Raw genomic sequence first — 14,990 nt, 5'->3', positions numbered from 1 at the left:
GTGCGTGCCTGTCAAGGTCCCTTGCGACTAATCCTTGGACTAATACTCCCTGTACACAGCTTAACATATTGTGCAATTTCTTTGTTTTTTATTGCCCATCATTACGCACGGTTTGCGTAAACGAAGGGCAAAAACTTTGAGATATGGGCAGAAAGTAGGTAAATGCTCATCCTCTGGGTTGTAGCGTTTTGCATCCCTTCTTTGGCTTAGCTATTCTAATCGATTTGGTCCTTCGATTGGTGCGTGCATTTTTTTTTATACCACATCGGTGGCAAACAAGCATACGTCCTGCCTGATAGTAAGCAATCACCGTAGCCTATGCCGTAGCATTTGAACTGAAAAGGGAAACTACATCTTATTGACTAATCGATGAGAAGATGTGCCATCGCAAAGTTTCCGATATGGTGAAATTTCCACTTGGAAAATGTATCGAAACATTTTATATTTTTGTATAGGACTCGAAATGATCCATTTCCAAAATGAAAGTTTCCTTTGTTACGTAAGAAATGTTCCTGAAATTTCCGAAAACTTTTCTAACTTTTTAAATACTTGCACAGCTGTAGTGAGAAAAGTTTCATGTCAGTTGCAAAGCGTTCATTAAAGAGACGTTAGAAAAACTTTTCGAAAAAAGTCAAGAATTCCGTGAGCGCGGGTGAATTATATTTAGGTACACCTACCTGATTCTGTTCAAAACAAATAAAACATTTACTTCTTTACAAAATTTCAGAATAAACCCTTCAAATAAAGGCCTCCCCATAAATTGCCCTTGGGAAACCACACATTTCCTTATCGTAAGACATACGATAATGTAAATACGCCATTATCCGCTATCCTGACAATTTTTAACGCTTACTGAGTAATCCATTACTGGGGTTATCTACGCTTTGTTCCGAATCGCTTGTTCCCGACGGCATTGTTTGTAATTTTGAGAGCAGATTAACTTTTGCCTGAAACAGGGCCAGACGTAAAAGTACCTGGGTCATTCTCTGAGAATATGTCTGCGGTTGCGTCTCATTGCCACGACTCTTTTCATACATTTTGTAAGGGCAATTAGACCGCAGCCATGTTTTTGAGAATGACCCGCCTACAAGTTATTACTCTAGGTTTATCAGAATTGAAACTTGAAGAACTGAAATGGCTATTTTGAAGTTACAGTCTCAATAAGAATTATAACACAAAACTTTTTATATTTGTCATTCTAACCTAAAATCGTTGAAGTCTTTCCAAAAATGCAATGGAAGGCGCTCCGCGCTTCTCCTCAGGATTTTTTCTCTACTACTGCTAGGTACGTTTACGTATACAGTCTAAAAATATCATTAGGTACACCTATCTCAAGTAAGATAGTGACAATTCAGTTTAAGTACCTACTTATTTATAACTACATATATGTTACATTATATCGTTTTAACTCTAGATATAATTTAAGTCTTTTCTAGAACGTCCAACTCAAATCAAACTCTATTTCTAACGAGTTTAAAAGCTCAGTCAGGCCTATTAGTAGAAGAGCCGGCCGCAAATTTTCTAACCGACTTGATACCACGATGAAATGCACAATGGTTTCCCATAAAAGTGATGCTAAGACCGAATTCGATAGTCTGCCACGGCGGAACTTGCCGAAAGTACGAAAAAGAAGGCCACTTCCGGTGCGAAAAAAGGGGGCTGATTTAACCCATCTGATACCGAAATAATAGTAATGGCAGCAGTTAGAAATTGACATGTGGACACAGAAAAGCGAAGTCTGCCAGTATTTTTTTTGCCGGAAGTGCTTGGCAGACGCTCTCAAAGGTGGCCACCAGGACCCCTAATTTAACCCATCTGATACCACCATGAAACCAATTCCAGTCGGTAGGTATGAACCCTCATGTCAGGAATATATAAGTCTGCCAAGGCTTTTCCTGCCGAAACACCTTGGCAGACGAGATTATGTGAGCAAGGTAACCATCGGTTACCCTACACTAACCCATCTGATACCACCATGAAACCAATTCCAGTCGGTAGGTATGAACCCCCATTTTAACATAATCTCGTCTGCCAAGGTGTTTCGGCAGGAAAGGCCTTGGTAGACTTATATATTCCTGAAATGAGGATTCATACCTACCGAAAGGAATTGGTTTCATGGTGGTATCAGATGGGTTAATGTACGGTAACCGATAGTCATCTTGCTTATAATCTCGTCTGCCAAGGTGTTTCGGCAGGAAAAACCATGGCAGACTTATGTATTCCTAAAATGGGGGTTCATACCTACCGACTGGAATTGGTTTCATGGTGGTATCAGATGGGTTAGTGTAGGGTAACCGATGGTTACCTTGCTCACATAATCTCGTCTGCCAAGGTGTTTCGGCAGGAAAAGCCTTGGCAGACTTATATATTCCTGACATGAGGGTTCATACCTACCGACTGGAATTGGTTTCATGGTGGTATCAGATGGGTTAAATTAGGGGTCCTGGTGGCCACCTTTGAGAGCGTCTCCCAAGCACTTCCGGCAAAAAAAATACTGGCAGACTTCGCTTTTCTGTGTCTACATGTAAATTTCTAACTGCTGCCATTACTATTATTTCGGTATCAGATGGGTTAAATCAGCCCCCTTTTTTCGCACCGGAAGTGGCCTTCTTTTTCGTACTTTCGGCAAGTTCCGCCGTGGCAGACTATCGAATTCGGTCTTAGCATCACTTTTATGGGAAACCATTGTGCATTTCATCGTGGTATCAAGTCGGTTAGAAAATTTGCGGCCGGCTCTTCTACTATATTCGGATTTCGAGATAATCACAAGATCTTGAGACGATTTAGAGATCAACTAGATCTACATTAGATATCGACTAGATGTGACTTGGATATCTAAGGGCCGGCACACATACCCACGATACGATATCGTATCGTGGGACGACGCGACGTCGTATCACGTTGCGACGTCGTGTCGTAGAAATTTACGACGTCGTATCGTGGGCACTAAACGACGCCGTGTCACGTTGCGACGTCGTGTCGTAGAAACCTACGGCGTCGTATCGTGAGCACTATACTTCGAGCAACACGGAAGGGAGGCGGCATTCGCACTATTTCCCCTCTGCCGAGGTACAAGATTAGCGCGTCAATCTAATCTAGCGCGGGTAATAAAACTAGTTGCACTTAGATTTTTCACTAGACCGAGTCCAGACGCACGCGTGCACTGCTGCACAAAAATGCCTGTTTGCTCGGTTTTTTGTTATAAAAAGAGGTCGGGGACATCAAATTTACAAAAAGAAAGTGTTACATTTCACATGTAATATTTTTTTTTTACATATCATACGTTTAATTACATTCAATCACAATTATTATATTTTAGTCTCATGTAATTGTTGGATTTATCGATTTTGCTCGCTCAGTACAAATTGCGGATCGGTCGAGCGACAAATCCGACTTCTCATCTCTCAGAATACAATAACATACTTCAACGAAAATGTGTTAGTGTGCGTGTTGTGACACTTGTCACTCGTCCGTACACAAAAAGAGATCGAGGTTTGCAAGATTTGTCTTTGACGTGTGTCATTTTCTATGTATTTGTGTCGTCATTACAGATTGGATTTTGTATGTAAGTGTGTGAGAAGTGCGACTGTGTGCACCTTTCCCCCCGCGAAAAATGGCAGAAAGATTTGTACGGTGAGATATCGCTTGGGCCCCTCCCTTCCGATGTGTCGGAAGCCGGTGTTGCTCGAAGGCACTATACGATGCCGTATAACGTTGCGACGTCCTGTCGTAAAAACCTACGACGTAAACTGTAAGTAAACTCTCTGCGACTTCTTAGAGGTAATAGCACCAAGACAAGAATATATCTGTTGCAATCCTTATATTTATCTTGATTAACCGCGATAGTTGTTTACATTTTCAACGTCATGGTAGTAACATGCCGTAAATGTTACCATGGTTACTAGTATAATTTGACACTGGGTTAACGGTTTAACCGCTTAACCCCGGGTTGGTGGGTAGTGCAAGTGGCCCTTAATGGTAGAGTGTACAGATAAATGAAAATAGGTAGGTACTTTTACTTCTGTATGAAGAAGATTTAAAGCTTTGAAAACAAAAAAATACAGTTGTCTATTACACAACTATTAAATTACTTCTATTAAACGGTTTTATACAAATAATTCAATATTTGTGAAAAATTCTTAATGAATAATTTTCCACGATTTATATTTTATTGACAGATATTCATATGTTATGAAAGACGTGACAGATAGACGGACGGACAGAGTCATAAGGGTATTTTGTACGGAACCACCTTTTTGGTACGAAACCCTAAAAAGCATGTATTAAGAATAGCGCTAAAATTTTCAAATTTCTAAATATATTTAATTCATAACTTTTATTATTTTGTTTTCATACAATATATATACAGTGGTACTACTAAACGAAATTAATAACTAGCTTAAATCTAAAATAGGCCCTTGAGGCATTGTACCAAGAATGCTGGCGGCATTTCCTCGCTGTATCGCAATGTTGTTACGTTGTGCGAGGTAGCCGCCAGCTCTTCGGTCACCATTCATAACTTGATGTTTCAGAGGGACAATACAGTGATCCCCACATATGCATGTAGTGACTGTTTACCGTCATTGCCATTATCTACTAGAGCCTTTGCGAGCCCAATGGTCACGCCATTATGAAAAATGCCTGGACTTGTCGTATCAAGGCATATGACATATGAGTATAATTATTAATTTGTTGTGCTAACGGTACTTTCGAATCGTAGTCTGATTGTGGTCGACTAATACTACGATACGATATCGTGTCGTGAATCAATCTATTTACATCGTAGATTTCCACGTTACGGCGCCGCAACGTGACACGACGCCGTAAAATGCCCGTCAACGCGATGCCACACGACGTCGTAACGTTACACGACGCCGCAACGTGAGACAATGTCGCGTCGTCTCACGATACGACGTCGTATCGTGGGTATGTGTGCCTGCCCTAAGTCATAACTTGTCGAAATCGTTCAAGAGGACCTCCAGAATCGCGGAAACGTCAAATTTGACATATCTATCTTACAAATATCTTTAAATTATCCGTATCGTAACTTGTTGAAGTCTAGTAGAAATCTAATTCATTTTCCGAATCGAGCCGAGTGTCAACAAATGAACTGAAACCATAGATTTAGATATTCAGTCAGTTACTGAAACAGTTAATATTGTCAATATATTTCGCTACGCCATTATAAATTCTTTTGTATTACTTTTTAATACCTAGTAAAATAATTTATACATAGAATTACAAATAACATTTGTGATTGCTTTTAGACTACCTATATGTGCAGTCACCTGCAATAATATGTTACACAACGTAGGCCGCAAAAATATCTGACACAATCTTATTTGTAGAGCCATAAGAGCATGTCACATATTTCTGCGGCCTTCGAAGAGTAACATTATTGCAGATCACGAAAACTCATATATTATCTCCTTTATTGCTGTGTATTTAGGTAAATGACGCTAAGTTTGTGTTATTTTAGTACCATTTCTGCGAATTATATTTAACTTCTTAACTCTGCAGACTTCGACTCTCATTAAACTTTAAAGTTAGTTCTCCAGAATTATAAACAATGTTAATCATATGTTACGGGTGTGTTATGTTCAAAACTTAAGTGATATTAAATATAATGTCTTAATAAAACAGTAATCAATACCCGACACTTTTTCTCGTATTAGGATCGAAAAAGCTCGTGATTCTAAAGGGGCCCACTGATTAACAGTCCGCCGGACGGTATCGGCCTGTCAGTTAGAACAAAATTTTGACAGTTCCGAACAACTGACAGGCCGATATCGTCCGGCGGACTGTTAATCACAATTAAGTGGAAATATTTAATATAAAAAATCCAAAACCTAAAATGCAAGTTGGGGTTACAACTTTAAATAGAAATGCCCGTTTCCTTATTGTCTATTTATAAAACTAAAACACAAATAAGTAAAGAATACCGCATAGAAAATTAAATCAGATATACAATTTAGTTATACCTACAAAAGGTTAAAGGTATGTAAAATCATACAAAAATAACTTAAATATATTTAGTTAGACTGAGTATAGAGGCAAAAGGTATTTAAGTACATTTTCCTTTATGCCTTGTAAATACAATTGCACATCTCTGTTAGCAAATATTGAAATGAGAAAGATTCTTGCAATTTATGCCTTATTATACAGAACATAGGGTTGACATTCCGTCTGAAACTTTAGTAAAATAGAAGACTATTAGCAGTTTATGGAATTCCAGTGGTATCGTTGTGATAGCCAATAAGTGGGTAGCAGCTGAAGCAGATTATTGAAGTATGCTTGTTAATGTTGCGCCATTTTATATTTGAGCGGGTTCTTAATTCGATAACATAATCTATTTACGATTTTAATACCTACCTACAGTGTGAATTTTTATTATTTTTCATTTCTTATGCTCTGAAAGTGGGTCATTGTTGTTCTATGAAGAGTGCATAAAGTGATACGTTTCTGCTCTAGGGCATTATACTTTCCAAGTACGTTTTATAGATTCTTTTAAAGATAATCAATTAAAATTTAGTTTTGAATGGATTTGCTAAACACCTGAATCTACTTCATATTAACTACATAAAAATTAAAAACCGTTCTGAATATTATCCATGTATGGAACTAAGTTTGGATGAGTTCTCCAAAACCATTAATTTTCGTTACACGTACATGAGTTACATGGCAGTCAAATCGCTATCTTTTAAGGAAAGGGATAGGTACCCTGTATGGATATAATAGAAATCATTCATGTACTTCGACTAGTTTAATATGTAAGGAAGTATTTTAAGTTTCGTGTGTTCTGTTTTCTGACTCGAGAAATAAAATCCACTTTAAAGCGAAGTGAATCCATCCCTGTATACTAAACGTTATCTGCAAACTAATTTAAACACATTGACACAATATTAATACTTAAGCAGGTACTTATGGGCTCAAATAGCATTCGCATTCGCTATCGTTGTGATAGCCAATAAGTGGGTAGCAGCTGAAGCAGATTATTGAAGTATGCTTGTTAATGTTGCGCCATTTTATATTTGAGCGGGTTCTTAATTCGATAACATAATCTATTTACGATTTTAATACCTACCTACAGTGTGAATTTTTATTATTTTTCATTTCTTATGCTCTGAAAGTGGGTCATTGTTGTTCTATGAAGAGTGCATAAAGTGATACGTTTCTGCTCTAGGGCATTATACTTTCCAAGTACGTTTTATAGATTCTTTTAAAGATAATCAATTAAAATTTAGTTTTGAATGGATTTGCTAAACACCTGAATCTACTTCATATTAACTACATAAAAATTAAAAACCGTTCTGAATATTATCCATGTATGGAACTAAGTTTGGATGAGTTCTCCAAAACGATTAATTTTCGTTACACGTACATGAGTTACATGGCAGTCAAATCGCTATCTTTTAAGGAAAGGGATAGGTACCCTGTATGGATATAATAGAAATCATTCATGTACTTCGACTAGTTTAATATGTAAGGAAGTATTTTAAGTTTCGTGTGTTCTGTTTTCTGACTCGAGAAATAAAATCCACTTTAAAGCGAAGTGAATCCATCCCTGTATACTAAACGTTATCTGCAAACTAATTTAAACACATTGACACAATATTAATACTTAAGCAGGTACTTATGGGCTCAAATAGCATTCGCATTTCACCCGCATCGTAGTCGAGCCACTTCGCGAAGTTAATGCACATAGCTGACCCGCTTCGCGAAGCAAACGCAAAGATGAATTGCATTTTCGTTCTTCTGTTTTATTTTTGTACGGACGCGTTTGCGGCCAGTGTTGATGTCAAAACGTATAGTGGTTACAGAGAATATCAGGTGATAGGAGACAAAGAAAGTCTTGATAAATTTGAGGAATGTGTAAAAAGTTTTGAGGCAAGTATTCAATTCATTAAGTTGATGATTTCAAATAAATTTGCTACTTTTCCAAGTAATCTTAGAATCATAAACGCTTTTTTAAATTACTTAACATTTTTTTAAGTAATTAAATAAGCCTTAACTGTATAATATTTTCTTCTCTTAATATTTCTTCTTAAACAAAGTTTAATCGTTCACTAAAGGCTTTCTTTTAGACTGAGCTCTCCCTTTATAAATAACACATTCAGGGTCAAGAACCCGACTATCGGGTCCACTGTTCGTAGCGACTACGCGCTCCATACGGCGACACCGTGGCTCCGCGCTACGAGCGTAACCCTTAGCACTTAGTGGCAATGGCAATGAATGTGATAAAGGTATATTATAATGATATAAAGATGCCTAGATAGTTATTCTTACAACAAAATTGAAAACACCTTTAAGCCACTCTTAAAGCTAAATACAAGTATAGAGTCAGACCAAGATAAGTCTTCAGCGATTTTGATAGCACACGCAGTGCAATTATTTTAAACTTCAAACTTCTATGAAATTACTACGTATAAATAACACTTGCACTGTGCTATCAAAATCGTTGCAGACTTGATCTAACTCCAACATTGGTTATTAACTGTACCCTAAATCTAATTCCAGGAACAGTTTCTCATTAAGCGCTACAGTGCAACTTCGCTTCAAACGCTCGTGTCACCGGAGCTAGTGGCCTTTTTTGACGAATACGTTCAAAAGCTAAACCTACAAGCTACGCTTGTTTTTGACGATATATCCGAGTGAGTTTGAAATTAGATTAAATTTACACATCACTAGCGCGCAGATTACTTCAACTACACTCCTCGGACAAATTTAGAGTAACGCAAAAAAAGTTTAATTACTAATTTTGTAATTACTTTAATCCAGTAATTAAACCTTTTTTGAGTTCCTATAAATTTGTCCATGAGTATATGTATGTGGTGACTTGATATGTAGTATTTTTAACCGTTTTAATCCAGGGTAAATGCCGTGAATAGCAATGCACGCACGAGAACTTTCCAAAGTTGCGAAACTTTCCACATGAGAATTTCTCGGTAACTTCTGAGAATGTTCTCGAGAATGAGAATTTATTTATTTATCGTAGTTTATACCATGAATATTCACGATAGTTTAGGTGTAGTATCCTTACCCCCAGAAAATTCCGACTTTTGGCCTACCGGTCAGAAAAATGTATGACGGCCCGGCCAAACGGTCAGACCTAGGTAGGGGGTGCTCGACCAAATGTCATAGAGGGACCCTGGCAGTTTTTGACGCGGCCATGTTTTTTTCAATATGGCCGACTTTTTTTTTTTCAAGTTTGTCCTAGCGCGCTGAAATTTTGGTCACGGAATCTCGAGGTCCCCTAGATACCTATGAAACAAAAATTATTGGAAAAATGCTACAATTACGGGAAAACTGGCCACTTCTATTTTGTATGGCAGCTTTTAAACGGTGGGTGATAGGTGGGGGGTGCTCGACCAAATGTCATAGAGGGCCCCGAGACAAAAAAAACTGCATTAAAAAAATCAAAATCGCCGACTTTTTTTTTAATTTTTCAAGATGGCGGAACAATAAATTTCCATGTTGCAGAATGTTCTGAGAACGTTTCCGCTTTTTGGGAATGTTCTGCAATTTGTACTGCTAGCCGTGAAAATTTAACGGAAAGTAGACTATAATTATATTTGCAAGGGTAGACTCCAAACAAAACCTTAAAAGAGCTGAATCGATAAAAACATACACACAAAAAACATACGTTACGCTACATAGGTACCATATTTAGTAAACAATGTAGCCGATGGATCTGACCAACAAAATTTTAAAAACAAGTATATTTTTAACTACGAGGTAAAAAGTTAAAACCCGTGGAATTGCCATAATTATCTTCCGTCGCAACTTTCACGCGGCGCGCCATATATTTTGTTCGCTTCTAATCTGGACGAACTTGTAGGTATATTTTCAATAGAGTTTTGATATTTTGAATATATTTTTAGAATAATACAGCAGGAAAAAGCCCCCAGTCTAAGAAAGAAGGGTTTCTCTTGGTCTGCATACTACGACATTGATGATGTAAGTTTAAACCCACTTTTTATATTTTGTTATTTCTTCTTTTATATCCACACGGTATAGCTGCATTTTTTTTCCAGAATTTCAAACCCTTGACTTTTTTATGAGAGCGCCACGTATCACAATACTATGTGACATGTTAAACGAGTATAAATCGCTAGCGTCAATTTATCTAGCTTCTTTTCAATATATTTTTTTTTTGTTGAAAGCACTCTAAATTTAAACTGCATGTCTAGTTTTCTAATAATGAAGTATCCACCACAAAACTTATCTTCCAACTCATAATTCCTAACAGATATACGGCTACCTCCAAAACATGAGCGCGACGTACCCTCAATGGACCGAGCTGGTGGTGGGCGGGGAGAGCTACGAAGGCCGACAGATCAAGGGGCTGAGGATCAACACGCCAGAAGGCAGGGCCGAGGGCAAGCCAGCTGTTTTTATCGAGTCTGGCAAGTTTTACTATTACCTAAACATTTATACAGTTACGGATAAGCTGGCGGTGGGAACGTTACGAAGGTCGACAGATCAAGGGACTGAGGATCAACACGCGAGAAGGCAGGACCGAGAGCAAACCAGCTGTCTTCATTGAGTCTGGCAAGTTTTACTATTAAACATTTATACAGTTACGCAGGTAACTGTACAAATGTTTAATGAAAATATGGTCTAGGGCTAGGGCAAAATAAATAATGTTTCTGTAAACATTATTTATTTTGCCCTAGACCATATTTTCATTCAGTGCGTAAATTCAGGGTAAAACGAAAATTTCTAAGGGAGGAATCACATTTAATATCACATTAAACTTTTTCTATCTTATTCTATTCTATTCTAATATTGATTATAAAACAGAAAAACTTCACAGTCTCAAATAGTTATTGAAAAAGACCACCCTCGAACTTTTTGCAGGCATCCACGCTCGGGAATGGATCACCCCCGCCACAACGACCTATTTCATCAATCAACTGCTCACGAGCGACAATCCTGATATCGAGGCCCTGCGGAATCAATTTGACTGGCACATTTTTCCGAGTGTCAACCCTGATGGCTATCACTTTAGTTTTACTAAAGTATGTTTTTAACTTTATTAATTTTGTAGTAACTTTAATATTTTTGCACTTACTTTAAAAATTGATATTTTTGGCTTCATTGCTGTGAAAAATTTCTTGTTTTATTTCATACTATACGTTGGTGACTAATTAATGTAATTATGTTTCAAAAGGACCTACTCAGCTGTCAAGCTACACGGCTGTCTGCTCCTGACTTTTGAAGAATAATTTATAAATTAAGTTTCAAGTTGAATTTAGTGGCTCAGAATTGTTATGTGTTTAAATTTCTTTACCTATTTACTGTTTCTAATTTATGTTATTGCATTTGTTAGGACCGTATGTGGAGAAAAACTCGTTCAAAATCAAGCAACGGCTGCTACGGAGCGGATCCGAATCGCAACTGGGACTACAACTGGCTTAGTAAGAAACTATTTTTTATTATAATTCTAGTAGGTACCTAAGTAGGTAAATAAGTTTTTTTGTAAAAAAAAAAACATTTTTATCAACAAAAACACAAGCTTTCGTAGTAGAAATAATATTACAAACAGCGTTTTATTGATTAGACATCTCAAGTAAACTATACAAGTGGCGTAACCAACTTAATTAAAATCAAACGAAACCTAATTCGATTTCAATTTGTTCAATAACATCCAATAAACTCGCAGGATCAGATTTGTTCAAATACGAATAGCTTTATATTAAAAGGAGACTATTTATTCTTAAATCTAAGATCCAACGTTTAATACAGGCAATTTTGTAAGTGTGACGTAACACATATAGCAAGTATAATTCCTGTCACATTTGGACCAACCAACCTCAAAATCTCGAAAAAAATTGATAACTTCAAGAGCTGATGCGTTTAACTGAGGCGGTTAGTGAGAAATTGTTGTGATCGGCTACGGACTGGTTCGGATCGGGTACGACTGATGTTGGTGGTGGTCTGCCGTTACGCCTGAAATAACTTGTAGACGTATAATTTACCATCTGACACTTATAAAAAGCATTATTTCTAAGGTCTCATAGTGAAAGTCGTTCATTATTAACGTAGGATATGTAGGTAGATCGTAAGCTGTCTTTTGCGCACACCTCACATATAACACTTTAATTTCAGAGCACGGAGCAAACGACAACCCCTGTGATTACCAAGTCTACGGCGGCTCCAAGCCGTTCTCCGAGACCGAGACCCGCACCCTGTCTCAGTACATCACCAATGTGGAGAACCTTCTCGGCTATATTGCTTTCCACGCGGATGCTCAGATGCTGCTGCTTCCTTATTCGGACTCAAAGGAGCATAACGATAACTACAATGATTTGGTAACTAAAAGATATCCATCCATCTTCCTCGCGTTATCCCGGCATTTTGCCACGGCTCATGTGAGGCTGGGGCCCGCTTGACAACTAATCCTGAGAATTGGCGTAGTGACTAGTTAAAAAATATCCATCCATCCTTTATATCACCCGTCTTCAAAGAAAGGCGTTTTCTCATCCGCATAACTTGCTCATTACTTTCTCTTGCATCTCTCATCCAGATGAGGCCTACATGTCACTTGTTCGTATTTAAGTTGTACCGGTGCTGTGTGCTTTTCCGCATGTTTCTTCAGGTATTTTTATTTATTTTAGGCTATTTATTTTTTCTTCAGGTAACAATCGGCAAAACATCTTTAGACTACGGGTACAAGGTGAATCATGCTAAATATGATGGCCCTGCTACCGCCGCGGAAGTTCTATGTAAGAATATTTTTCATCTACATTTTTAATATTAAGACTTTTAATTTCCAGTTTAACTAGATTGTGACCACGCCAAGAGCTTCAACTGTGTTCGTGGTCCAAATATCACTCGCCATTCAGCAATGGAATGCTGCCAGTTTTTTTAGCACATTTGCTACGGATGAGATCAGAGTGGGTTGCAATTCTGTAGGGTTGTAATTAAGTTAGTGTATTGAAAGCGTACAATTTTACGTTATAATGGTGCAGTGACTCTTGAATTGCATAGTATTAACCTAATCTTAAACCAATATCCAAACCAACCTGATCAAACTGCATTCAGTTTCATTAAGAACAATAAATATAAAAGTATACCCATGTATTTTAACAAGTGCCTATAGAAAATGATCTAAATGAATAAGATATGTGATAGAATATGGTAATTTAGAGTGACGAGTCCATAAATGCTTATTTTTCAGACAAAGCCTCAGGCGGCAGTATGGATTGGGTTCGTTTCGCTCTCGGAACCCAACTGGTGTACACGTATGAGCTGAGAGGCTACTACTTCTACTGGCCACCGGCGCTGATCTACCAGCAAGGAGACGAGGTCACACAGATGATGTTAGGACTGTTTAAGGAAGCCGGGAATCTCGGATACTACAAATAATTTACTGTTTTTCTTTGTTGCTAAGACCGTTTTAATCTTCTTCTGTCATATAGGTACGGAGTGAAAGATACTTTGAGAGTTTGTTTACGTATTGATTTTATATACATTTTCATAATGCTAAGCGAATTCATAATCGACCTTGCGATTATATTTTGTGTAGCTAAAGATTTCGAAGCACGCATTAAAAATGTTAATGAAACTAATAAAGTCAGTAATACTATTTTGAGTATTTTTTCATTCGCTTTAAGACTGCGTATTAAAAATATATTCCCGAGACAGCCGACAAGATAGAAATTCGTGTAAATATACCATTTTCCCCGCGGGCTGCTTGAATGGCATTCAAAATGGTAATTACTTGTCCCAGTGACGGCGTTAATTTTACTTACATTTTATTCTATATTTTTAGGATAAGGTTGTAGAAATATATAGAGTACTCTCTCCAGGCACGTACTGCAACTGATACTCATAACTTCGTAAGCGCGATGTAGGAGATATATGGCGCTTTAGAGAAGATTGCACTCTCTGTATAGGAGTGACTATATTAACGCCATCTGTTAGAATCTTGTAGCACCTTGTAGCACGTTGGCAGACAGAGAAGACGCCACACAGGGTATCCGACTCCATAAAATTGGTTTAGGCCCTAGGAATATAATTTAATAGACGACACATTTTTGTCGTATACTATAGAACATAGATAGATAGATAGATACAATATGTTGTCTAACTCACCTTGTAAAGCTCCTAAACGTTTATCCTTGAAGCCGCGATAGTGCCCGGGCGCCAGCGCTACCATAGTACTGAATCAACATGCACTCCGAGAAAGCTATAAATCATCATTTCGTCTAAACACGACGCCAGGAAGCGGAAAATATTAACTTATCACAATTTAAATGACATTAATAGAACCACCTTTCGTACTTCAAACACTACATATCTAATACCTAAATACGTATTGGTCCATTGTTAATCAATTTATCATTTATTTACTGTAGAAATTTTAACGTTTATTATGATTACCAGTAGTCTGACGCTGATCTGACGTATGAAAAATGTAAGTCTAGCCATGGTCTAATAAAACATGGTCTTCCATTCCCAGAGTGACACGGGCCTACGTCACAATAACATTGCCACTTTATTTCAACATAACATGTTACATGGGTACATTATACCTATGGTTAATAAGTTAAAATATTTCTTTATAATTTTATAATTTTCATTTATATGTATTTTAGCTTAAATTTTAGAATAACACGTCATTTTTAATTACTCGTTAGCAATATCTTCCGATTCACGAAAGAAATTTCAGACTTTCGGGTAATTCTGTTTATACTACTGGCAACACAGGATAGCGCTGTGCACATTTGACAATTCGGATCTAGATAACTTCATGCCCTGACCGTCATCCTTGTCGAACGCGTGTTAATTGTTATTTCCTTCTCGCTCAGTGTCAGCAGTCGCAGTGTTTTCCAAACTTTTCACGTCGTAAGCTTGGTAATTAATGTATAACTGTGAATTAGTTTTTTAAACGTTTGTCTTGTATAGATAAATAAAGTTTAATTTAATACATTAGATTTGTTTTATTTTACTATGTTTCTACATGAATAACTTAAAATTAATGC

General features: G+C 37.3%; 1 protein-coding gene across 1 annotated transcript; it reads left to right on the top strand.

Moving 5' to 3' along the window:
* Positions 1–7,644: 7,644 nt before the first annotated feature.
* On the top strand, positions 7,645–13,592 carry LOC134792969 (zinc carboxypeptidase-like). The gene is made up of 9 exons (XM_063764459.1): positions 7,645–7,887; positions 8,518–8,651; positions 9,882–9,957; positions 10,250–10,406; positions 10,861–11,021; positions 11,333–11,420; positions 12,112–12,314; positions 12,641–12,728; positions 13,184–13,592. The coding sequence occupies exons 1-9, from the start codon at positions 7,696–7,698 to the stop codon at positions 13,369–13,371; spliced, it is 1,287 nt and encodes a 428-aa protein (XP_063620529.1). The 5' UTR covers positions 7,645–7,695; the 3' UTR covers positions 13,372–13,592.
* Positions 13,593–14,990: the final 1,398 nt, after the last annotated feature.

Source organism: Cydia splendana, chromosome 8 (genome assembly GCF_910591565.1).
Source record: "Cydia splendana chromosome 8, ilCydSple1.2, whole genome shotgun sequence".
NCBI lineage: Eukaryota > Metazoa > Arthropoda > Insecta > Lepidoptera > Tortricidae > Cydia > Cydia splendana.
Note: the sequence above shows the minus strand (reverse complement) of the source record. Positions and strands in the feature narration are given on the sequence as shown.

Coding starts and splice junctions, on each gene's coding strand:
- LOC134792969 (XM_063764459.1), top strand. CDS start 7,696: ATGCACATAGCTGACCCGCTTCGCGAAGCAAACGCAAAGATGAATTGC. Junction 8,652..9,881: donor GTTTTTGACGATATATCCGA/GTGAGTTTGAAA, acceptor ATATATTTTTAG/AATAATACAGCAGGAAAAAG. Junction 12,729..13,183: donor TACCGCCGCGGAAGTTCTAT/GTAAGAATATTT, acceptor CTTATTTTTCAG/ACAAAGCCTCAGGCGGCAGT.